At 42.4% G+C, this 26,497-nt stretch overlaps 2 protein-coding genes across 11 annotated transcripts in view; one reads left to right on the top strand and one right to left on the bottom strand.

Moving 5' to 3' along the window:
• Positions 1 to 26,497, top strand: part of Veph1 (ventricular zone expressed PH domain containing 1) — a 251,557-nt gene that overhangs the window by 52,916 nt on the left and 172,144 nt on the right. For 9 of the 10 annotated variants that reach the window (XM_046431368.2, XM_058574933.1, XM_046431367.2 and 6 more), the window contains exon 5: positions 23,995 to 24,161. In XM_046431368.2, the coding sequence (XP_046287324.1) occupies positions 23,995 to 24,161 (167 nt within the window). Of the gene's footprint in view, positions 1 to 11,106; positions 13,937 to 23,994; positions 24,162 to 26,497 lie in introns of those variants that run through there. The other variant, XM_046431373.2, reaches the window with a different exon arrangement.
• On the bottom strand, positions 10,920 to 16,860 carry Ptx3 (pentraxin 3). The gene is made up of 3 exons (XM_046431375.2): positions 16,405 to 16,860; positions 15,635 to 15,997; positions 10,920 to 12,125 (listed from the first exon to the last, which is right to left on the bottom strand). Exons 1-3 carry the CDS (start codon positions 16,532 to 16,534, stop codon positions 11,515 to 11,517), a joined length of 1,104 nt encoding a protein of 367 aa, XP_046287331.1. The 5' UTR covers positions 16,535 to 16,860; the 3' UTR covers positions 10,920 to 11,514.

The raw sequence follows: 26,497 nt of genomic DNA, 5'->3' as shown, positions 1-26,497 counted from the left end.
CTGTAGAATCCTAATTTTCATATTTCTTCTTCTGAATGGCCAACCACTTGACCAAAATTATTATAATGACGTTAATAATAATTACAATGGCTGAAGTTTACTGCATGCATTCTTTATGACATTAATCCATTTATACCCACTGTATCATGTAATGCCCACAAGAACCCCAAACTGAGGTACTATTCTTATCCTATTTTATAGTTGGTAGTATTTTGAGTAGTAAAAGCCCCAGGTATAAATGGTTTGACGAAGGAGAAAAGGAGGAGGGGAAGGAGGAGGAACAACTCCTCTTTGGCACATGACCACTAGTAAGTACATCAGATTTCTCGAGCGGCTCAGTGGTTGTACTGAAGGTCATTGCACAGTTCTGCTCCCTGCGGCTGGGTTTACTTGTGTGTTCCACTGTGGGCCGCCACAGCTCCTTGTCCATGACATCACAAATACTGGCTGTACCCCAGGCCATCCAGCCTCATGTCTGCTTGCCCTGACATGGGCCACAGACCATTTCTGAACCAGCCCATCATCACTGCCAGGGGACACTGTACATCCTTGGCCAGGCTTAGGTCACGAGCCAGCCTGACAGCAGAACCACCCAGATGGGAAGTGTAGAAAGAACGGACCCCAAAAGAAACCCAGGCTATTCAATAAAAGAGAATAAAATTATGGCATTTGCAGGTACATGGATGGAGTTAGAGAATATCATGCTAAGCGAAGTAAGCCAATCCTGAGAAACCAAAGGCCGAATGTTTTCTCTGATAAGTGGATGTTAATCACTTATCAGAGGGAGGGAGCATAGGATGAGTGGAGGAACTTTGGATAGGGAAAAGGGGAGAAGAGAGGGGAGGGGTATGGGGATAGGAAAGATGGTGGAATAAGACGGAGATCATTACCCTAGGTACATGTATGACTGCATGAATGGTGGGACCCTACTTCGGATACAACCAGAGAAATAAAAAATCGTGCTCCATTTGTGTACAATGAATCAAAGAGCATTCTGCTGTCATGTATAACTGATTAGAACAAATAAATTTAAAAAACAAAAAAGAAAGCCAGGCTGATGCCAGCAGTAGTGTGAGTACATACAGGATCCCACAACCCCACAAATACCTACCATTGCACTTTGTACACTGGCAAGCTGATGCTCTGGGAGGTTACCAGGGGGATCGGCCCTGGCCATGTCACACTGCAGCCCACCCCCACAGCTGAATCTCAGTTCCACCCAACACTTGAATTCTTATCTTTCTGGGCAGAACCCAGCTCCCCATAAATATTAGCCAGGATGTTGAAGCCAATCATGACTGCCTCCCTGTATTTCAATCCCTTGGGGACCAGGGAACTTGCCATCTCCTGTGAGGACACATGTCATCTCTAGACAAATCCAAGTGCTCAGCTTTTCTTCCACAGGCTGAATTAAAAGTTCTCTCTCTGGGGCTTCCCACTTTGGGCTTAGGCTATTGTCCTGTTGGGCCATCAACCCCTATTGCTCTTCATAATCAAGCTTCTAGATGTGGGGACACACGGTGACACCTCCCACTCCTTCCTGCGCTGGCTTTCCTCCTCTGATGTAACCACCATGGCTTCCTCCCAGTTCCTTCAACTCAGCAGATGATGAGTTGATTCTACATTCATTTGCATTTGCGGGGTGTACCCCAGTCCCTCTGCATGGCCACCCTCTTGTTCCCTGTTGTCATCATGGGCAATCCATGCTGCCCCTGATGCTCCAGGCTCCGTCGGGTGCATTTTGAGGACTCAAATGGACCCCCCCTCCCTTCCCAGAGGCCATGAGTCAGATTCACTTTCTGTCCACCACACAAGCTCACTTTTGACTCCCGGTGAAGTTATTGTCCATTAAGTCTCCACATATACATATAGTTATTGTTTTGGGATATTATATGTGTATGTATGCATGTGTATACAACTTGATTTAACAAACATGTACATCTTTATATATACATCATATATGCATACATTTATGTGTATATGCACAATATATATAATGTGTGTATACGTACAGTTGTTTGAGCATATTCATCAGTCTCCACTGCATTCTGGTGTTTAGCTGGTTTTTTAATCCTCATGCAAGGACTTACTTATCCTTAATTCTTTATGCTTTTTTTTCTCATGAGATTTCAGCTTATTGCTTTGCCATGTCAAGATCTTATTGGAGATTATATCTTTCATCTCAATATATCTAACAGTTCTTCCAAGGTTCTTGTCATCTGTATGCACACTGGCACTCTGGTCTCCATTTTGGAGCCTTAGTTAAAGCATGGGTCAGATAGAGCAGGAGAGCCTGGTGGTGTGGCAGTGGTGTCTGCCCCTTAGCTTCAGTTGGTATCATTTCATTAACAATGTTTTTTACAATTTATTATAATATGTCTGTCCCTGATTTCAAACCAAAGGCTTTGTGTATGTTTATAAATTTTACCCCTGAAGGTAATTATTTCAATAGTTCCAAGTCAATTTTTTTTCAGTTTTCATTATTAATGGTTATATAGGTAATGTTTACTTTTACATTAAATGTAAATACAAATTTATTTTATTCAAATTGTGCAGACTCCACTTGTTTGCTTTGTATCCTCTGAATTCTCAGTGAGAGGAAACTATAAAAGGCCTTTTCATAAACTACAAAAGGAGGGTTACAGACATAAACAGAATTATATTGAGTCACACTTGAGTTATATTGGGTCACACATGAATGTTACAAATAAAATAGACAATTGCACCAGCATTGTAGAGTCAATGCACAACAAATATTTTCTTAATTTAAAAAAATCCTGTCCCATTTAGTTTTGTGGGCAAAGTTTAATAAATATGCAAGAAATAAAAAATTATAATTTTATGTAAACTTTTCCAGATAAAAAGAAGTACTTTCTCTAGCTAAATAATGCTTGTATGTCCATGATACTATCAGACAAGAATGGTGTAAGAAAAGGAAATGCAAGTCCATCTTTATCTGAACATAGATGCATAAATCATAAGCTTTTAGCAGCATGATTCTAGCAGTACTTGGAACAGGTGATGATTAGCATTTGTTGAGTGTGTGCTATATCCCAGCCACTGATCTTTTACTCACATAACTCTCCCCTGGTAGTTTATGAGGAGAAACTGCATTATCCCATTTTATAAAATGCATAGTGACCAAGTTGGATCTACCCCAGGAAGGCAAGGATGGCTTAACCTGCAAAATGTACTTCCCTACAGTAAGACTAACAGGGTAATCAGTGGTTAGTAGGAGTGTCTTGAAAAGTTCTGGACCCACTCATGGAAAACAATTGCAAACTAGGAATTTTGGAGAACTCCCTTAATGTGATTTAGAGGATATTTATATATTTAATGGTGAAACAGCAGAAGCATTACCTTGAAGCCAGGGATGAAACAAGGATTTTACTACATTGAAGTAGATGTATTTACTGTGGCACTATAAACCCTAGATGAGAAAAATAAATGAACATTGGAAGAATCAGAAAGGAAATGGCAAAAAATCATTATCTAAAAATATGATTGTTTGTAGTATAATATATAAATATTCTCTAGTCAATTTTAGACACAATGACAGAAAGTTTAGTGATTCAACTTGTAGAAACCATTTGTTTGTCTATGTGTCAGTAATATACATTGGAAATAAATTAGTTAAAATTATTATTTAAAGTAGAAAAATACATGATATCTAGAGGGAAAATGCATGTGACTCTTGAGTAAAAATTATAAAACCTTTTTGAAAGCAATGAAAAGATAAGCAAGTTGATCAATATACTGTTGATGCTCATGGATGGGAGAACTTGAGGTAGCAAAGATGTCTACTTTCAATAAATGCAGTGACATTTTAATAAAATACCTACAGAGATTTTTATTAAAGATAACAAGCTTGTTTTAAAATGCACAAAAGAGTAAGTGGAACAGATAGCCAAAACTATTTTGTAGAAGGAGAAGACGGGAGCAGTGGGGGAGGAGGAGGTGGTAATTTCCCTACTTGTGAAGTCATAGTAACTAAGAGGGTACAGTACTAGTCCTAGAGTAGATAAAAGCCCATGTGACAATGGGCAGGCCAAAGACAATCCCCTGCACACATGAAAATTGGACATATGGCAGGGAAGACTTTGCAGTGGAGAAGAGTGGACTATTCAATAAATGGTTCTAAGACAGCCATCTGCAGAACAGTACATATGAATTAATTTCAAGTATAATAAAGACCTAAATATAAGAAGGAAAAATTTATCTCTGTTAGTTAAATTCAAAGTATGTTCATAATAAAAGCAAACTAGCAACTTCATTTTTCTAGCAAAGGGTACCAAGACCCCAAACTAAAATCATACCTTTGATTTTATCAAAGCCAAGAATATCACTTTGGGCAATGAACTTATTTTCTGCTTAAGCCATATTGGAGGTAACTTGGTATTTCATAACATCAGAACCCTTTTAGAGAGACTGTTGTTTAGTGTTTCTGAGTAATTCTCCACATTCACTTTCTGCCATATGAAGACAGATATCCTTCTGACCAGCACTGGGAAATAAAAGCATGACCAATGTGTAGGCTGCTCTAGTTGCCACATGGCTCACCCAGGAGGCTGACAGTACTATTGTGGTTTTGAGATCGTCTCCAAAATCTATAGGGTTTGGAGAGCTCATAGGGAGCGTTCTCCAAATTTTGATTTGGAGCTCTATGATGCAAAGCACAGTCTGTCATCAAACTCAGAAGTAGTGCTGTCCCTTCCTCTGCATTTCTGGGTCAGTAGCCCCAACCAGGAACCATGCCTTTCCATCAACATGCATTTTACGTGGTCCTCTGGCACAAGGCAAAAGATGACCTCAAATGATTTGAAACCTAAGCAGAACGTTGGAAAGAAAATATAATATTGTCTCAGCAAGAGTCCAAATTCCTTTCTGACTTTACTGGCAACAGCCCGCAGAAGACTGTCTAGTTAATTATGATAAATTCACCTCATTTCTTTCCCTGTGTGAGACAAAATTCAAACCACTGATTGGTGAGTCGCTTCAGAAAAATGAAGATAGGAAATTGACTCCCCATTTATTATGGAAGTAATAATATGCCCCAGGTAGGGTGGATGAGCATCTATGCTCTGTACAGCACTCAGCCCATAGTTCCTCTCCTTCTTATTGTCGTCAGCATTGTTGCTGCTGTTCTCTCTCTAGTCATGTATTTGCTATGTACCATCCCATGTTAAAATGTTAGAGGCAGAGCCATGTCCATTCATGGAGTTTCATCTTCTCCAGGGAGATGCTAAGCTATTGAACATTCATGATACAATTATTATTAAAAGATCTTCAGTTTCACCATATTTCAGGTTGCTAGGAAAGAGTTTATTGATCAAATATTCTAGGCAACAAGTTATTCAACTTACTAGGAATATTTTAAATGAATGTTAATACACATGGGGAAATTTTAAATATAATACTGGGAAAGCCAATCGAAAGATGAAGAAAGGAATAAAGACACATCTTGTAAGAGAAAAGGGTTTCTTTGGAGTTGTTAGCCAAGGCCTGGATCTGATGTAAGCCAGAGTTTGCACCTTCATGACTTCACCAGCAGATGCAGCTGTCGAGTACAGGAGGCCTCACAGACAGGAACCCACATGCTGGACTCTGAGACCACTCTGCACAGTATGGCAGGGGAAGCCTCACAGACAGGGCATCCATGTGCTGAACTTGGGCACTGTTTTAGTCAGTTTTTGTGTTGCTCTGACCAAAAGACAAGGACAACTTAGAGAAGGTTAAATTTGCTTCAGCTCATGGTTTCAGAGTTTCAGTCTGTGGTTGGCTGAGTCCATAGCTATGGGCCTGAGGTGAGGAAGAACATGGCAGAAGGGTGGAGGAAAGCAGCTCAGAATATCAGATCCAGGAAGCAGAGAGAGGTCAGCTCACCAGGGACAAAATCTAAACCCTAAAAGCAAGTTCCTAGTGGCCTACCTCCTCCAGCTGCACCATGCCTGCCTACAGTTACCACTCAGTTAATCCATTCAAGTGGATTCATACACTGATTAGGTTACAGATCTCCTAATCCAACAATTCACCTTTGAACATTCTTGCATTGTCCCACACACGAGCTTTTGGGCAACATCATATATTCGAACGATAACATTCCTCCCCGGCTCCCACCAAGCTCATATCCATCTCACAAGGCAAAATACATCCAGTCCATTTCCAAAAGTCCCCATAATCTTAACAGTTACAGCATTGTCAAAAATCCAAGTCCAAAATCTCGTCTGAGACTCAAGGTAAACTCTTAGCTCTGAATCGCCATGAAGATCAAAACAAAATTGCATGTCCAATATATAATGGCACAGAGTAAACGGCACAAAGGGGAACAGAGGGGCATAGAAAGAAGTGATAGAAACCAAGTAAGACCAAAATCCAGCTGGTCAAATGAGTCCTGTAGCTCCATGTCCAGCATCTGGGGCACATGGCATTATGATATTTTCTTCAAAGGGCTTGTGCAGCTCTGCCCCATGACCTTGCTGGTATAACCCCCATGGCCGCTCTCCTTTCTGTGTGAAACAAAATCCAAACCACTGATTGGTGAGTTGCTTTAGAAAAATGGAGACAGCAAATTGACTCCCCGTTTATTATGTCCCATATACAATGATAGAGGCTTAAAGAGAACATCTAATGTGGAAGAGCATCTAATGGGAAAGTGCAGGAATCCACTTGTCTCTGTTTAATTCCTGTAGCTTTTCTGGGCAGACATTTCTGGCATCTCTTAAACTTGAGGGTCTTCACTGCAGCTTTGGCTTTCTTCTCATATCTTCATGCATCACTCTTTCAGGGGCTGCCTGCCAGGATTCAAACCCTGATGCCCCCTGCCTGGGTTCCCAGGCCTTCTTTTGAAATCTCACTGGAAGCCTCCATGACCCCCTAAGTCTAGCCAACTGCATTTCTGCAGAACCAGCACCACACGGTTAATCCCAAGCTCTGCTACCCTCTCAAGAAATAGTCCAGCCTCCTGGGACCATGGCTGGAGTGGCCTCTGAGTGCCTGGGTGGCTAAATGTGGTGAAACAACTTCCAAGGGTCTCCCTGTGCAAGCAGAGTCTCTTCTCAAAGAAATTTTTACTTTTACAACCTTTAACTGAGATAGGTGCGATCTTGCCAATTCCTGAGATGCTCTTGAGCCATCTTTCCTGTTGTTTCTGAGTAAAGTACTTAGCATCTCTTTGGTGGATATACTCCTTTTAACAACCACAACTATCTTAGCCCCAGCTGCACTCACACTTTTCTAGAAAAATTGCAAGTTTTTAGAATCATTCTGCTTTCTGCTTCTGATTATTATGGTAAACTTGGCTGAAAACCATGAGCAATATTAATGCCACATCCTTAATGCTGTGCTGTCTAGAAATTTCCTCCAACCAGATTAATTAGGCCATTGTCTTTAAATTCAGCTTCACAGAATGTCTCCAGACATGGGCATAATGTGGAGAACTTCTTTGCGAGAATGTAACATGAATTGCCTCTTGTCCAGTTTCCAATAGTGTGCTGATTCTCCTCTGAAACTTGGTGATCCCGGTCTACTGTCCACAGTCTTGTCGGCATTCTGGTATTATAAGCTCCCACCTGAATCACCAGTTAAGCAAAATGTACAACACTCTATAGCTTTTCCAGCTTGAATATTTAACCTTTTCAAAATTCCTGCCCCAGCTTCTGAACCACTTGGTCAGGTTAGTCACAGCAACAACCCTACTCCCGGTACCAGTTTCTATTTTAGTAAGTTTTTGTGTGACCAAAAGACCTGATAAGAACAATTTCAAGGAGGAAAACTTGGTTTTAGTTCACAGTTTCAAAGAGAGGAGAATATACTGTGGGGTATTAATTTATGAATACATATATATTGTGGTATATTCATTTATGAATTCATTTATTATGCATAGCATAAATGAATACACCACAATGAATTTCACCTTCATGTATATCTACAAAGCACTAATTTTTAAAAAGAAAAAAACATTTTTTTAAGATATACATTTCATTTCAAATGTTATTTCATCTTTCAGAGAGGAGAGAGATGGGGAGATGGCCAGCATTTCAGGTGTTCTTCTTCCTGACGAGGAGGGTGTAAGCCACCTAAGAAATTAAGTCTAGAAATGTAGATATACATTTCATTTCAAATGTTATTTCATAGTTTTGATAGCACTTTTATGTACAATATCTCCTTGAAAACTCTTTATCAAGGTAGGCAAGTTTTGTTATCTCTAATTTCTTGACCAACTTAAGACTCAAAAAGATTCATCAACATGCCCTATGTCTTGTATTTAATAAGTTAATAGGTAAGGGTGCCAGGTTTGGATGTTGGATTTCTGACCCAAAAGCCACCATGCTTTTTTCTACACTCCAGATTGATGAAACTGAATGCAAAGGTCAGTAATATGAATTTCCATGTTCATGGAATCCAAAAATACATGGGCATACATAATTAAAGTAACTAAGACTTTTAACTTTAGGAGTGCTCTTTCTTTGGAGCACTGAAAGAGAAGATGAAAGAATGATCTGAGAATCATCCACAAAACAAATTCTAGGAACATTGGCCTTAGTAACCTTCCCAAAGATGAGCTACTAATGTAAGATTTTACAAGAAATGAAATAGAAATCAATTATAATTTATTTTTATAATTCTAATTCTTTAGTGAATTCAGGTCAATTAAAGGCAAGTTATAAATAGCAAGCTCTAAAATTGTATGATATATGCTTAGTTGTCTAGTGTCCTGAACAAATCTTAGAAGAATTAATACTTAAAAGCCAATGTATAGACAAAGAACACACATCAACTGTTTTATTCACATATTATCTCTGTTGAAGAGTTGTTTCACTAGACACACCTACACATGTGCTAGTGACTGGTATCTCAGTTTCCCAGGGACTCAGGGATTCATGGGACATGGGGACTTTGATAAAGCTGGAACAGCCCCAAGAAAACCAGGAAAGTTGGTCCCCCTACTCCACACAAGTGATGCTTTACATGTATGATGTATTACCTGTTAGTCACACACACATTTTTTCCTCCTAATAGTCTGGTCCTGAAGAATTATTTCACTATGCTATGATAGGGCGATGGCTCCAGTAACTAACCAGGAATGAAATTGTGTGCCAGTGTGTAAACTAAGCTAGTGACCTGATATTTCTTTTTAGATATTTTTTCTCAGGTTTACAAAATTCTTTACTTCTTTCTTTTGCTGACACCTCTGAATTCTAAATTTATTTAGTACTAGTAGTTAAGAAAATAAAAGTCCTGAGTCCAACTTCCTGAAAATTACAATGTGTCTATTGAGTGTAGACTGTGGATATTACAGAGAGATTAAGATGTGTAGTCTTTTTAATTTAAAAAATTACTGATCAGAATTAGATCTCGTAATATACTAAATGGATTAAAGAAGATAAAAGTGTGTTTTTCTTTTAAGTAAACAAGTCAGGGGCAGATAGCCCAGGACAGGCTAGCTGGCTTCATGATCATGAGAAACCCAGGCTTCTATATTGTTCTATGAAGTCTCATGGTCGGAAATGGTTATTGAAATTCCAGCCATCATTACTACATTCTAATCAGACAGAAGGAAGAAGAAGAAAATCATATGTAGCATTCAAGAATGGTCAGAACTTAGACATATCCATATCCATCTACAGGTAATGCTGGAAAATGTTGACTTGACTTTAGTGGCCATATGTGCCACTAAAACTAGAATTCTATTACTTAGGAAAAGAGGTAAATTGGGTATCAGAGAACAATGAGAAGTCCTGGGCGCATATTTCCAGACTCGATGCTATAGCAGTTTCTGTTTTCATGACTCAAGGATTACTTTATTTTCTTCTTTGCCCCAAACATACAGTTACTATAAGAAGTTAAAAGGCCCTTGCTTTTACTTTTGTTAGCCTACGAGTGCACATTTGTCTGGTCCACATCAACTGGGGTCTCTTAATAAACAGGTCTGTCTAATCCAGGAGGAAATGTGTAAGGAGTTGCAGCCGAGCCCAACTCTGTCTGAATCTGGGTGGGTTTCATTCTCCCCGCTGAGAGCTCAGGTCATACAGACAATAGCAAGACAGGGCCTCAAGTGGCAGGGCCTACGTCAATGATGTGATTTCCCAGGGTCTGAGACTGGCCTCTCAGCTCATAACTGCAAGTAATTTTCTTAGAGACTCATCAGCCTGGTTTTGTGAGTCTCAAGAGTGAAATGAAACTGTAATGATATCATGAACATCCTCAAAAATAATTAGATTTGAGGGAGTTTCATTGCCTAAAGGCACAAAGAGTCCAACCCCCACCCCCTTTCCTGAGAAGGTCCAGGAGAGATAGGTAACTTGTCAGAGGACACTCAGCTAGTTATAAAATTACCTCTGTCCTTATTGCAAATCTACATGCAGGAAATGATCTGCATCTGTTCCAGCCTCATCTTTAGAACACATCAGGCCTGTGGTTCACCTACTTCAGGAGCAGCTTTTTAACACCAGCCCCTGCATGGGTCCACAGGAAGATACCAGTGCCCCTGGATGGGACCAGGTTGGGCCAACCTTGGGCACTGGAATTATTGCTTGGTTCCCAGATTTCTAGTTCTCCCCAGTGACCACAGCTTGCAGGTACATGCTGTCTCTGGGGAACTCAGATAATGCATGTTTGTTTTGTGTTTAAACAGTGGGAAAATTGTATATGCTCATGGAATCATCAAATTGGAAGAGACCTTGAGATCATGTTTCCTCAATTCCTTGACTTCTCAGGGGAGAAAACTAACCTCCAGCAAGATGAGGACCTTGACTCAGCCAAGATCCTGTTTCTTACTTAGGATTTAGGGGAAACCCAAATTAATTAATAATTGCTATTTACATAATCAGTCTCTGAAAACTAATTGCCTACTTTAGATGAAAAGGGAAAAGTGAGGTTCTTCAAAGCCTGCCTCACACTTAGAATCAGAGGCCAGAAGCTAGTTTTACAAAACATTTTATTAACAGCAGAGCTTTACAAAAATAAAATTAATACAAACCATTTTACAATATAATTTACACAACTATCCTCTTAAAAAAGGGATGTTTGACCATAACACATAAACTACATTCGTATTCGTTAAGTCACTTTGTGGTATAAATACGTTTTTATCATAATTTTCTGTAGCAAAAGTACATACCAAGAAGAATGAACAGTGGACAACAAATCCTGTTTTGTAATTCTTCCAATGCAAAATTCGTCTCTGGCCAAAAATAAATTAACCAAAGCAAAGCAGAACAGTCGTCCCTCTGTTCAACATGCACAGTTCTTTTCAATTATTTGGAGTTTATCTGACAGCGACGCCGCATTAATCTGAAACCGCGTGGCACCGAGTCTGGTAACAGAACCCCGAAGCCTTCTCCAGTGTCTCCCTTCCGCTGTTTACTCTGGATTGTGCCAAGGTAAATACGGGCCCAAAATGACTCTGGCAGTCGTGGGTCTCAAGTGTCCTCGTTGTGCACCGAACTTCTGAGCCTCCTGGAGGCTGGCGGCGTGTCAGCCAGGATGACCTTGGCTCCAGCGCCTGCGCAAGGCCTAGGAGACGTACTGCGCCCCGCCATGCGGCTGGACCTCGGTGACGCCCCACCCGACCACGTTGCCCCGGCGGCTGCAGGACTCGGGCCCCGCGGCCTCGGCCACCTCCTCCGGGCGCAGCGCGCGGTCCCACAAGTTCAAGGCCGTCACTCTGCCCGCGAAGGCCCGGGCCTCGTCGAAGCCGCCGGCACAGCAGCCGTTCTTCTCCTGGCCCAGCTGCAGCGCGCCGCCCTCGGGGACCACGTGGCCCCTGGCCTTCCCCGCCGCAGCTGCCACCAGCTCGCCGTCCACCCACAGTGACGCGCGTCCATCTGCGGAAGACCAGGTGCCGCACAGGTGGGTCCACCTGCCCGGGGAGACCGCGGTGTCGGCCACCAGCGTGTTCTCCTCTCCGCCCACCACAAACGCTGTGGACCCAGGGCTGAGGTACAGCTGGATCTCGTAGGGACTCCTCTTGGTGCCGTAGGAGAACAGCACGGTCTTGTTCAGTACCTCTGTGGCTTTGACCCAGATGCACATACTGAGGGACTCGAGCGTCATGGGTCTCACGGGGTGCACGCTTCCAAAGATCTTCTTGGAACGCATGGGGAATAAAAGCGCCGTTTCACAGCCTAGAGCAGCAAGAAGTTAGGAATAGGAAAAAAAAAAACAAACCTCAGAACTAGGCTGCATTTAGTTATTTTAACACAGGCATGTTAATAACTATAATTGACAACTATATGCAGTGTTATATTATCACTTAAGGGGCCTCCCGTCTAATCTCTGTAGAGCAAAGAAAATGAAAAGAAAGTCATCTGTCTTACTCAATGAAGCATCTGGATAGAGAAGTGAACACCCGGATAGGCCACCCAGTCCAAACCCAGTAATATCGATCTCCCCTCCCACTTGACTTTTTTTTTTTTTTTTTTTTTTTTTTTTACTGTTGAATCACCATGAGCCAACTTCAGACAATGAGCCTATAATTCCCAGGGGTTCAGAGCTCAATTGACTTCCCTCTTCTTGACTTCTCTAGCCTCCTAAAATAATAAACTCGTGAAACCCAGTGGACCTGCTTCATTATATGTGGCTGTTCTCCACGTCTTTTCCAACAAAATTGTAGCACAATGATGTTATTGGAGAATACATTTTAATATACCATATGTTCTCAGATGTTTGAAGTTGTGAACTTTTAAAAGTTTTCAGAAAAATAATCTTTGAAAGGCAACAATGTATAATAATGATGACTAATCAGTATTCATTCTGGGCACCAGATAACTGTGCTAGTCCATTGGTGTGTTATTTTAATCCGTCCTCACACCAACCCTAAAAAATAGACTTTTTATTCCCATTTTACATATGAGAAAATGAGGCAAAAAGAACTTGTCTGTGCTTCCATAGTTGATACATTTTAAAACTGGAATTTTAACTTAGGCAGTCTGGTTAGAGAAGCCACACCTTAAACATACTGCTTCCAAATAATAAAATCCTTGGTTTGGGCTAGGAAGCTGGAATTCAATTTATTTTGCTGCTCATGAGTACTATGCAGCTTTTGATGAGTCCCATCATCTCCGCAGGCCTCACTGTTATCTATAAAAAGCCCTTCTATTTCCCAAGTCTGTAAGCCACAAGTAGACAGCACTCAAGAAGAACTGGGTAGTCCAAGGACATGCTTAAAAATTCCTACTTTGTTCACATCCTTATAAATATTAGTTGAGTGGTAATAGAAAAGCTTAAGAGGAATTAATTCTTCCAAGGGTCCTGGTTTGAGAACATATTTCTGCTAAGGAAGACTTCTGAGGAGAGGACTTTCAAACTTGGGGTGAGAGTTCATGAACTCCCACCTCTGTCCTTCTCAAGGCCACAGGAGCATCCAGGAGCTGGGGATGCTACAGGGAAGACCTTCCAGGGTCTTTTGGAAATGATGATATTGAAACTTTAACAGGTGGGCTCTCTGTGTGAAAAAGAATTTTTAAAAAACTAAATTAGAGCCAGACATTCACTTTATAACAAGCTAAAGGTGTGCTCTAAGATGGTTTTGAAAGTAGACTCCCAGAACATTTCAACACTAACTGGTGAATAGGAAGAACTTGCAGGAACCAAACACCCATGCAAGGGGTTGTAAACTGTGCTCAGCTCCTACAAATGGCTGTGAGCTGGCTTTGTCCTGAAAAGATTAAGCACATGTGGACTTAAACTTTTTGTGATGGTCAAAAGAAAGCCTGAAGTTCAGGAAATCATATAAAAGTAACTACAATATTAATGCACAAAACTGATTCTGGTACTCTGGAAAATGCAATCTGTTCCCTGAAAAAGTTAATGCCAAGGTTTTAAAAATTAATTTTTAAAATGAAATTACTAAGTCTGAATTTTTTCTAGATGCAGGCATTAATTAAAAAATAAAGTTCATAGAACAAAAGATTACCCTATCCCAGGGCATGGGAGATATTCTGGTCTGTTAAATTTTAGTCAAGTGGTGTTCAAGAGAGTGCCTACTGCAATCTAATTAACTGACTTCCTGTTTAAATAAGCCCAGGCAGTCAGGATCGCATTCCAGAGCATTCCTGGCTGTGTCTGGGAGACCCTGCTTCTCTCTAGGCTGCGCTGCTATATGCCTTCATAGAGTGGAGCTATGTGTTGGCTTTTTTTTTTTTTTTTTTTTGGTGGGCTTCCTTTAGGGGCCAGTGACTGAGGTTCTTTATGCCTCTTTAAAATGTCAGAAACTCTCTCATGAAATGGCTTTTAACTAAGATGTTTTCCTAATTATATTAACAAAGACCAAACAAAATTAAAACCAGCTTCTTAGAAAGCTGACAACAGAAAGATTAGGAATCCCTTAGGATCTGAACTGGCAGGAGACCAGAGAACAAATTAAAGCTTTTGGGTAAAAGTATTATTGAATGTAGTAAGAATTGACATTTAGAATTCATAAGTATATCCCTCTTCTGCTGTAACTAATATGCAAAAGTGAAGAAGAAAATTAGGGCAGCTCTTCTGTTTTTCGGGTACATTTTGTGTACACTGGCTTTATGTGGTTTGCAAAGCACAGAAATTTCATGCATTAACATAGAGAAATTATCATTTGTCTCCTCTCACATGAAGGCTGTATTTTATATTCAACTCTATGTTTTGTCTCCTCTGAAGCCCTATTTAATATTTAAGAAAATATGCCCTGTACTGCTAAACAGTCCTCTGATACTTGGCAAAGATCTACATTCTGGCATGGTTTCCAAGAGTTTAAAGGAACCACGCTCTCACACATGCTATATAACTCCTTGCCTTATCTGGTAGAAGTTGTTTTATTGGAAATGATGGGAAGGATGGCATTGTTTGTTTTTGTTTCTGGAGATTCTTATAAAAAGTTTGATATATTTTCTGACATGACACGAATTTTCTGAAACAATCCCAAATGATTATTACCTCACCATTTCTTAGAAATTTTGACTAAGAGTATTACTTAGCTCCAAGTCTTTTTTTCTCTTTCTTTGACCAACTTCAAAACGCATTATATTATTATAACCCAAGTCTGTTGGGAGGTTCATGGATGTCACGGGGTCTGTTCCCACAGGTTGCACCTAGTGGGGACTCTCTTTCTTCGCGGCCCTGATCCTCTGGGTCGGGCAGGACCGCCTGCACCTAACTCTGGCAGGTCTCGCACACCCTCCTTCTTCCACGGTCCAACCAATCCCACAGACCCTGAGCGCTGGCGGGGGAGGAGGAGCCCTGGGGGAACTGCTGACCCTTTGGGAGATCATATTCTGCCAAGTCTCCGGCTGGGAATAGGCCCGGAGGAGGAGCCGGCGGGGCCCCTGAAATAGCGCGGGAAACCGGAGCTCCAGCAGAGAGCGGAGCAGGACAAAATTAGAAGACGTGGAAATCCCTAACCGAGGGAAGCTGAGCCGCTCGGGTCCCGGTCACAACCGGCCAATGGAGCCCCTGCAGCGCCTGGCGGGATAGGGTGTCAGCGGCCTTTGACTGATGGCCAAGCCCCAGCCTTCCTCTGGGCGGCCCAGGCTGGGGATGATTCTAAGGGCAGGCTCCGCCTCGCGTGCAGCTCTGTGCCGGTGGCCCGGCTTGCAGCAGCAGAGCTCCGTGGTGGTTTCTGCTGCAGAGGAGCCGCGTCTCGTACCCACGCCGTGCTTACCTGCCGGCAGCCAGCGCCCGGCCGCCCAGCCCTGCAGGGCGCGCAGCTCGGCCTGCGTCCGCCGCAGCTCCTCCAACAGTGCGCCCGGCGCCTCTGCGCCCTCCAGGCGCGCCAGCCTGCGGCCCGCGTCGCGGCTCGCCTGTAGCAGCTCATCCAGCGCGCCCTCCAGCCGGGCCTCCGCGGAGCACGGCCGCGCCAGGCCTCCGGCCAGCCGGCCCAGCTCCGCGCGCAGCCTCTGCAGCTCGCCGCGCAGCAAGTCGTCGGTGGCCTGCAGCAGCATGCCCTCGCGCATCTGCGAGTTCTCCAGCATGATGAACAGCTTGTCCCACTCCGAGTGCTCCCGGCTGCAGTCGCACGGCGTGGCTAGAGCGGGACACACAGGTTACCGCCAGGTCTCCGTTGGGACGACCTCCCTAGGTGGTCCCCGGGCACAGCCTGGTCCCACCCAGCACCCCGCTTCCTTTTGAGGACCATAAAACAGCACGTAAATATCTCAAAAATGAAGGAAACCAGTCCCAGAGAGTTTAGGTTGAACTCTAGGAAATTGCCGTTTTTGCAGCTAGAGTTAGCCAAATGTCCAACTCACGATGTGTCTGCTCCAGAAAAAAACTTTCGAAACCTCCCGCTTTCCTCAAGTATCTCTCCCTTTTGCAAAAGCAAACAATCATCTTTAGCTTGTTCCCTTAGCTACAAAGTATATGTACCTTATTTAGACCAAAAGGAGCGCGATAGGTAATTGGGGTTAGCCGAGAAAGTTGAAAGAAACTTACGGTCCTCAGTGGGGTGGAGTCCGTTGAATATTTCGTTCTCCATGTTCACATACATGAGATCATAATCATCCGAGTTCTCGGCCAACGCTGCAGCGCAGACGGCGCAAAGCAGAACCACAGGGAGATGCATTGCGGGAGGAGACCAGTTCTTCCCTGGCTGGCGGGAGGGGAGCAGGCAGGGGCTCCGGTGAGGGAGAGCGGGGAGTGAGAAGGAGAGCCTGCGCCAGAGCTTAATAAACCCGGCGAAGCCTGAATGGGGATGAGTAATGCCGGTGGCACCGAACCGCACCAGAGTTCCCCTGGATTTGGGGGAGGGGGCTGGATGGGAGGGCGAGGGGGACGTGGAAGTTGCGCAACATTAAGCCACAAAGTTTACACTGCAGTCAGAGGAGGGTCAGAGGGGAAAGAAGGGAGAAACCCGGCTTGACAGTCCCCCTGAGGATTCGCTGTTGTAACTTGAATTGTTAGCACTAGGGATGAGGGGGCGGGGGAGAGACGTAACTCAGCGGGAATGGAGGTGTGAATGCAAATAATCATTTCGGCATTTGGTGTGAGTTTTTATTATTTCACAACCATTTACAGAAAACTTTTTTTTTCACTTGTCCTTTGGACACTTTTCCGCTATGAAAATGGCTCTCTGATTCCAAGATAAACCAACCCAAAGAATTTCTCTGACTCTAGAAGCCAAGTTGCTTCTGAGTTATCTTGTCTTTAATCCTTTAGGAGTTGAAACTATACTTTTACAAACACATTTTAGGTAGCAGGCACAGTACAAATGGGTAAGCCTAAAATGGAACGGAGCTGGGGGAGAGGGTATAAAATGGCTTTAGGCGTGTTTCTTTTCATAACCTAGTATTACATGGACGTTAAGTTATTCTGTGAGGCTTAGAGGAAAGGATCATATGATAAAAGTAAATTTAGTAACTCCTTCTGACAAAATATGGAGAACTATGACAACTGAAAAGCCTTCTGTAAAAACATCTAGCAACAAATTTTAAAAATCTAGAAATGTGTTTACATTATAATAATATTAATAAAAACTTAAAACATTTAGATGGGTTCCAAAGCCAGATGGGTGTTACACTACACGCCTGTAATCCCAGAGACTCAGGAGGCTCAGCAGAAGGATCACAAGGTCAAGGTCAGCCTGAACCATTTAGCAAGACCCTATTTCAAAGAGAGGGGGGTGGGGGCTGAGGATGTAGCTCAGTGGTAAAGTGCTCAATAAAGTAAGAAAACTATCCAGTACCAGAAGGGCAGGGGCAGGGTCAAGGAGGATGGGTCATCAGCCCTAAGCAAGTGTAGATGACTATGTGGGAACAGAGCTGGGGCAGAGGATGGGTTGTTAGATGTGAGACCTTCCTAGGGCCAGGACCCTCAGAGGTCTACAGATTAGACTTCAAGGGTAAAACCCCACTCTGCCCAAGCATATGAAAACAGGAATCAAGTGTGGCTCTCTTCCACTGAACCCTACAAGACACCTAAGGGTTGATGACTTTGAGCCTCAAATGTTTGGATTGCAGAGGCATGCCATCTGCCACAGTAAAAAATGATGCACAATCATGGATATTTCAACATGTGGGGGAATGAACCATCATACCTGAGAAATCAACAGAGCCAAAACAGTAAAACACCTCTCCTAATAACTTCATTTATTTAAAATCTCAGCTCAAAACTAGAAAATAAGTTTAAAATTATTCCAAGAACTAAAAGAAGGAAGTAGGAATATGAGAAGGAATAAGATATTGTCACACTGATTGACGCACACCTGTAATCCCAGCAGATCCGGAGGCTGAGGCAGGAGGATCCTAAGTTCAAAGCCACCTTCAGCAATTTAGTGAGGCCCTAAGCAATTTAGCGAGACCCTGTGTCTAAATAAAAAGTGGCTGGGAAGGTGGCTCTGTGGTTAAGCACCCTTGGGTTCAATTCCCAGTACCAAAAAAAGTAAAAGACTAGGTAGGTTTTCTTAATAATTAAATATAACTTCTAAAACTTAATAAACTAATAGAAAATTTTAAAAGTGTGCAGAATTGATTAAAAGGCAAATTGGTCAAAGCTAAAGAGAGTATTAATGACCTGGAAGACAGACATAAGAAAATAAACCAAAATACACTCATTTTTCTGTTAGGTTTCTGAAATCCTTTCAATGTTTGTTTAGGGGTATGATTTATTAAAAAGTTAATTTTTTCTTTGCTCAAGACTGTTTGTTGTAATTTTTAGGACAACCTCCAAAACCAAATACTATTTAATAGAACATTAGAGGAAAGAAAGGCTCAGAAAAATCAAGATCCACAAAAAGCACAATAGGATGTGGCTAAAAACAAGTCCAAATAGAACGATAATCACCACAAATGAAACATTTTTTTCCTGAAGAGACAAAGGTCATCAGATAGGAATATTTTGAAAATTCAACTATATGTCACTGTCACTTCTGATAGAGACCAACATCTAAGACATAAAAGAAATGTTGAAAGTTAAAAAAAATAAATAAAATGGAAAGGAATGAAGGTAACCTATGAGGCAAAAAGAAAAAAAGAACTGTTCAAAACACCAGTACAGCTGTGTTACTATCAGGTAAAACAGATATCTAGGGTAGTGGCACAATTGAAAACAAGGATAGTCTCAAAGGATAATTAAATTAAATTATGATTAACAAAACACTTCACACTTGGAAGTATCTAGTAACATTTCAGAAAATATATACCAGAAATTGACAGAATTATAAAAGAAATTAACAAATCGCTGATCATAGAGGGAGAAGTTAACAAAATTGGTGAATTCATCTGTGGCTATAGGACACAGAAACTTCAACCATAAATTTAGAAGTTGTTGTAATAAAGTATACAGTGCCTGACAGTTTGATAGGCAATTTCTACCAAATATGCAAGGGACACATAATCCCCATCTTATTCTAAGTGCTTCTGATAAGAGAATGTGCAGGAATGTGCTAAATTCATCTCATATGTCTTAGTACTTTTTTTGTGTGTGCGTGGTGCTGGGGATTGAACCCAGGGCCTTGTGCATGTGAGGCAAGCACTCTGTCAACTGAGTTATATCCCCAGGCTTAATAATTATGATATAATTAATATAATTATAATACCCAAAAGAGAATGGACATTATTATAGAGGGATAGTGAGGTGATCTCATTTAAAAACATAGATATTGATACTATATATAAAGAATATAAAGAATACCCAAACAAACACAGAAATGTATGCATAAAATACATCATAACTAAGTTGAGTTTAATCTGAGATTGCAAGATGATTAATCTTAGACCATCTATGAGTTTATTACATTAGCTGCTTCAGTAAGAATCATATGATCATGTCAACAGATGGGAGAAAGCACTTGATAAAATTCAACCCTCAAATCAAAGTAGAAAACAGATGGGAACTTACTTAGACAGATAAAAATACCAAAACTGTTAGGTTCCCATCAATGGGACATAATACTTGAGAAAAATCAACTCAGTAGAGGAAAGATTTATTTTTGCTCACGAACTCAGAGGTCTGGGTCCTTGGTCACTGTGCACTGTTGCTTATGGGCCCTCAGTGAGGCAGAACATCATGGTGGGGAGGGTGTGGTAGAGCAAAGCTGCTGACCTCGTGGCAGAGAGGAGGCAGAGATAGAGAAAGGGGCAAGGGACAAGATATGCCCTTCAAGGACATGCTTCTGTGACCTACTTCTCCAACCAGGCCCCACCTCCTGAAGCACCTATCACCTTCCAGTTCCACCACAGGCAGACAAACAAGCCTTTAGTACATGGCCTTTGGGGGACGTTTTAGATTCAAACCATAACAAAGACCAACACAAACAGATACAAGTAGGACTGTAAATTATAAAAGTATGTTTCCTTGGAAAGGTATTTGTTAAAAACAGGAATAACATAAGGGTGCTCAGGGATGTGGCTCTACTCATTGGAGAATAAGAGATTCCAGCCAGTGAGATAGGACGTCAGGACGTGAGATGAAAGAACATAAAGATGGAAAGAAAGAACCTCTCATCAATCATCACGCGTTGATTACCCACACGCAGAAAACCCATAAGACTTAAAAGACATTATTAATAAAAGAATTGAGCAAGCTTTGCTAGATGGAAGAGCAACATACAAAAAAAATCTATTGCTTTCTTAATACTAGCAGATAAATTGAAAATATCCTTTGGTGGAGAAAGCATCCATTTATAGTAGCAGCAACATATGTAGGATACCTCGGCATCAATTTAATAAAAGATACATAAGGCAGAGCCAATATTACAGCCCTTTCTTGAAAGACATAAAAAATATCTACACAGATGGAAAGATAAATCATATTCTTGAATGGAAAGACTTAGTGTCATGAAGATGTCAATTATACCAGTCTATATATTCAATATGGAAAAAGAATCCAAGCCTATTTTTGAAGGAAGTTGATAAACTGTTGCTAAAATGTTTATATAAGTCATCCAAGAGGAATTTAAAGAAGTAGAAGGTGAGGAAATTTCCCCTATCATGATTTATTATAAGGTTATTGTAATTAAGAAAATGTGGAATTGATGAGTGGTAGAATAGCCCAGAAACAGACCCAGCAAGTATGCAAAACCTGGCATATCAAAGAAGTGCTGCAGATCAGAAAAGCAATGCTGGCCACTCTGTAAGAGGTGCTGGACAACTGTTCTTACACAAAGAAAAAACTAGAATCAGGTTCTTTCCTCATATGTACAAAAGCAAATTCCAAATAGATTAAAGGGTTAAAAAATGCTTTTAGGAGAAAATATTTTTGTGAACCTGCAAAAGTTTTCTCATTAACTACACAACAAAAACCCCTCATAAACCATGAAATTAAAAATTGAAAAACAAACCAATTTAAGATTGCTACTTCAAATTGATAAACCAACAAATAATTATCTCCCAAATAAGTAAAAATTTTTCTAAAAATTCATAAGAAAAACACAAACATTCCAATAGAAAGTACAGAAAGGATATGAATGGCTAAATCACAGGAGAGGAAATGACTGGTAAATACACTTAAAAAGGGTGCACAACTCACAAACCATTAAGATAAACACCAAAATCATGAGATATGATCTTGCACCCCCATCAGATTAGCAAAAGCCAGGGAAAGCCAGTGGCCATCAAGATCAAATGCTGGGAAGGAAACGGAGCCACAGAAACACCAGTGCTGCTGGTTGGAATGGAAATTCCCATAATCCTGGTAGTAGGCAGAATAATGCCCCCCAGAATGTGCACATTTCATCCCTGCAACCTGTACACATTAGACAGAATTGGTATGTAAAACCATCCAGATTATCCAGGCAGGCTCAATGTAATCGCAGGGGTCCTTAAAAGTGAAAGAGGGAGCCAGATGGGGTGGCTCATGCCTGTAATCCTAGTGGCCCGATAGTCTGAGGCAGTAGAATAAAAAATTCGAAGTCAGCCTCAGCAATTTAACCAGGCCCTAAGCAACTTAGTGAGACCCTGTCTCAAAACAAAAAAATAAGAAGGGCTGGGGATATGGTTTAGTGTTTAAGTGCCCCTGGGTACAAAAAATATATATGGGGGTGGGGGGTGGAGACGAACACAGGTATGTGCTCAGTGTCTCAGGGTCCACAAGGAACCAAGCCTTGCCTGCAGTTGGTCTTCACCTGGTGAAACTCATGTCAGACATCTGAACTCCATCGTCACTCTAGTTTCTTACACAACTATAGAAAACTAACACCATGGCTTTACAAAAGAAATTCAGGAACATCTATAAACTGACATTCCAGGGGCACACCACCATCTTGCTGCTGAATTATGTGGTCCAGGGGACTGTGAACTTCACCTGAGAACATTCTAGAAATTCAGAAATGCTTCCTGATTAAAAAGAAAGTGTTAATTTGTGAGTAAAATTTATAGGATCTCTATATCTAGCTGTCTTCATCAGTCTGGTCCAGAAAAGGTCTTCTGCATTGATTTTTGTATTATTTGATTAAAATTGAAGTCAGCTGAAATGACTAATCTCGGGATTTCCCCTTCAACACTCCCCGGGCCTTTAGCCAGCACTATACCAAAAGCCATGGCAGTTTCCCGTCCTGCAGTCCAGCTGCAGTCCATTCAACATGACCTCACTCATCAGTTGATCAGAGTATATACACAAGTGCATTCTAGGACCTGATGTGTTCCGTACAGATGGTGTACTGCATTAAAACTTCCTGACCCTTTAAAGAGAAGCTCTTAGTAAAAACAAACAGCAAACAAACAAAATAAGTTATTTAAAATCACAATGTTGAAACTAGACTCTGATAAACACAACTTCTTTTAGAGAGAGAGAGAAGGAAGGAAGGAGACTGAGTATTTCTACACACCTGTACCGTGGCCATGTTTGAGAATAATTCTATGAAGTGCATATGGAAAAAGCAGCTCTTGTTATTTTTTTATACATTTGGTTTTATCCAGAGTTACCCTTTCACTGAATGTAAATATTGATATTCTGAAAATCCTAGCCATCTTTCCTTAATGCTTGTAACTAAATGTCTCTTATATGTAAGGTTGTTCCCAGTACCTAATGAAGGGCTGTATGTTTCATTTCTGCTGATCTGAGTCTTTCTGGGTAGGTCTCCTATACACAAAGCCAAGTTTAAAGTAAAAGTAAACAGAGCCAAGACAACTCTTGTTCAAGAGATCCCTAGAAACCAATCCCCCAAAACACTTAAGTACTTGAGAGGATTTTGAAAAAAAAAATCCATACCATAAAGCGATAAGCAGATGTTTCCCATATGTCGTTTGCAGATCAGTCCTTGCAGCTTATATGACCTTTTTCTCTTGAAATTTTGCCATTTTAAATGCAGTTATCTTGTATGTCTTTGAGGCAAAACACATGTGACAAACAAGCTGAATCTAAACTGCTCTTGAAATCGTGCAGAAATTGGGGATTTAAATTTGCAAGGCTACTTTCTAAACTCTCCAGGGCATAGTTTCCAGATCATTCTTCTGAAGCTCACCTTTGTGGCTCAGGAATGTGGGCACATTCCTCTGCACACCTTTTTGGTTCAGTTTCACAGAGTTTCCCAGGTTCCCTCTATGACCCTGCTGGCTTTTCACTTCAACATCAAGGATTCTTGATCAGAGCCGTTTCCTTCTCAAGGATGTGGTCTGTGACTGTCCCTCAGGTGGCATGACTTGGGAAAAATGTTCATAATGTAATAATGCTGATTATATCACAAGGTGTTTCCTTTTAGGGTATAAGTTTAAATCAAGCTTTAAGTGATTTTTGAGAAGAAGATGCTTTGTGATTTTGTGTGTTTGTTTTTATACCAGGGATGGAATCCAGGGGCGCTTAACCACTGAGCCCCATCCCCAGCCCTATTTATTTGTTTGTTTGTTTTGGAGACAGGTTTATCTAGGGCCTCCAACTTGCTGAGGCTAACTTTGAACATGCGATCCTCCTGCCTCAGCCTCCCAAGTTGCTGGGATCGCAGGCGTGTGGCGATGCTGTGTGTTTTCAACAGAAGTGGTGGCTGGGGTCTGTACTATTGCGTGTGTGAGTACAGAGGAGTTGCTTTGGCAATGTGGCATTTCTGTGGTTGTGAGCTGGTGACATCGCCACTCCCTTGTGTCTCCTCCACAGGAAACACCATGTTGCTGAGGGTGCTGCCTGCCGTGTGTGAAGAGCAGCCTCAGCCCATCCACCGACACCTGACAGGGCTCCTGGCCTTGATGCCTCAGCTGGAGCAACCAGAGCAGTACCATCTCCTGCGGCTTCTGCACGTGGCAGCAAGGAGGCGACAAGTGGAGGTAAGAAGTGTGTTCAGACACCGTGGTCCACACAACCTGCATGGTTCCGGATGGTGGGACAGGATGTGAGCCCAGTGTTCCCTCACCCATCTCCAAAGGAAGGCCTTCACCTCCTTTTACGAGCACATGTAAGTATACACACACGTGTATTTGGTGAGGAACTGGCTCATGCAGTAATGAGGCCAAGCTGTCCCATCTGTTGTCTTAAAGATGGAGACCCAGGAAAGACAGTGACGCAGTTCAAGTGCACACTCCTGAGAACTGGAGGACCAATGGTGTCCAGCCCTGTCTGGGGGCAGCTGAACACCAGTGTTCCTGCTGAAGCAACAAGGCAGAGCCACTCTCCCTTCCTGCAGCTTTTTGTTCTATTTAGGTCCCCAACCATTGGATGGTGCCCTCCTTCGATGGAAGGGCAATCTGCTTGAGTCAGTCTACCCATTAAAGTGCTGATCATGTCCCAAAATATTTTCACAGGCCTTTCGGAAATAGCGTTTATGCAAATATCAGAGCACCTGAGACCCAGTCAAGTGGACACATAGTTAACCACCACAGGTAGTAAAAGTCACCAACTGCAAACTTGTAGCCATTGTAGGATGACTTTCCTGTCAGTCTAACAGGGCTACATAGGATGCTCTTTTACCCCTGGAGCTACTGCTGACCTGGAGGACACCCAGAGAGGAGCTAGAGGGTGCCAGGAAGGAGGAAGTGGAATTGGATTCTGAAGGAATCCAACACGCATGCTTAGCCAAGATGGATGGTGAACCCCAGGCTATATCAATTACGGTGGCACCTGTGCTCCCTCCCCCTAGAGTGTCAATATTTGGCGTCAGGGGATGGGTGGGTGCAGGCAGTCATTTACCGTGGACAGCATATGGAAGGGACGCTTAGGAAATGACCATGTGAGTATAGGCTGCCAATTCATAAAGGGCAGAGAAAACCAGGAGAGTTAAAAAAAAATACACACACACACACACACACAGTAAGAATAAAGAAATGGAAGGTGTGTAAAGAAATATTAGAAAGGACAGGGTGCTGGAGGAAGCTAGGGAAAGTGTTCCAGGGTGCAAGTGGAGAAGTCGGTTTCAGAAAGGATTAAGGATGAAAGGAAGGTTGAAGGTACAGTGTGGGTGAGGAGTGGCCTGGAGGGTCACTGGTCCCCTCAAGGGAGGCCACTGAGTGGACTCCCAGGGGAGGTGCATTCATCAGCTACTGGAGCTATGATAAAGCACACCAACTTAGTGGTTTAAAGCAACACGAGTTTTTATCTTTAGCACTCCACAGGTCAGGATCAGCGGGGCTGATTCCCTCTGGGGATCTGGGCATCTGTTGTCCTTTCTGACTTCCAGATGTGGCTGGTGTTCCATGGCTTGTGCCTTCAACTCTCATCCCTGCTCTTCTCATCCTGTCTCCATCGCTGCCTCTGGTACCCTCTTCTCCCTCCCTCCTTGGAGGATGCTTTTGGCCACATGGGGGCTGTCCACATACTTCAGGCTAATCTGCCCATCTCAAGATCCTTAACTTTATCCCATCTACAGAGTTCCTTTGGCCACACAAAGTAACACACATGCAAGTTCTGGGGACTGAAACATGGATATCTTTGGGGGACCATTATTCTGCCTGCCACAGGAGGAGCCTGGGGAACAGGTGATATGGGGAGAAGGGACGAGTGACCCAAAGTCCAAACATGGCTTCACAGACACAAATGGTGTGCCATTCTATCTGTGCATTGACAGCAGGAGCAAAGCACACATCGTGGGGGGGTGGGGTTCAGGAGAAGTTCCAGAGGGATCTGAGGAGCGGATCATAATTCAAGTTGTTTCCCAGGGGTAAAGGCTGGATATGAAGGTAAATGAAGCCAAAAGGAGGCTCACTTAAAGGATGAGGAGGGAAAAGGGCTGGGGGCCACCCACCCAGTATGGTGGGATGCAAGAGAGAGAGGTCACCCCCCACCATGGTACTCTAGGAGCTTCCATCCAAACGCTGTGCTGCCCAGAGGCCCAGGAAGGGCTTAGGAGCCCTGTCCTCATAACCTCCAGAAGGTTGTCCTGGATGAACTCTCAGGCCACTGAGCCTTAACATCCATGCTTGCTACTCTTTCCTGGCTGTTCCAGTCCTTTAGATGGCAGCTAAAACATGCCGTGACTCTTCTCTGGCTCCTTTCTCCCTCCGTTCCCACCATAGCAGAGTTTCACATTGTAGTGAAGTTGTCTGTACTGACCCCTCTCCTCTGGGCCACCTTGACCCAGGCAGGTGCTTTAGACATGAGAACCTCCTGATCATCCCACATCCCCAGGGCTGGTACTGCACCTGGGGTGGACACAGAAGTCCTTTCATGG

Source organism: Marmota monax, unplaced genomic scaffold (genome assembly GCF_021218885.2).
Source record: "Marmota monax isolate L192 unplaced genomic scaffold, Marmota_monax_Labrador192_F-V1.1 WCK01_AAM20220418_F8-fsc00022, whole genome shotgun sequence".
Classification (NCBI taxonomy): domain Eukaryota; kingdom Metazoa; phylum Chordata; class Mammalia; order Rodentia; family Sciuridae; genus Marmota; species Marmota monax.
Note: the sequence above shows the minus strand (reverse complement) of the source record. Positions and strands in the feature narration are given on the sequence as shown.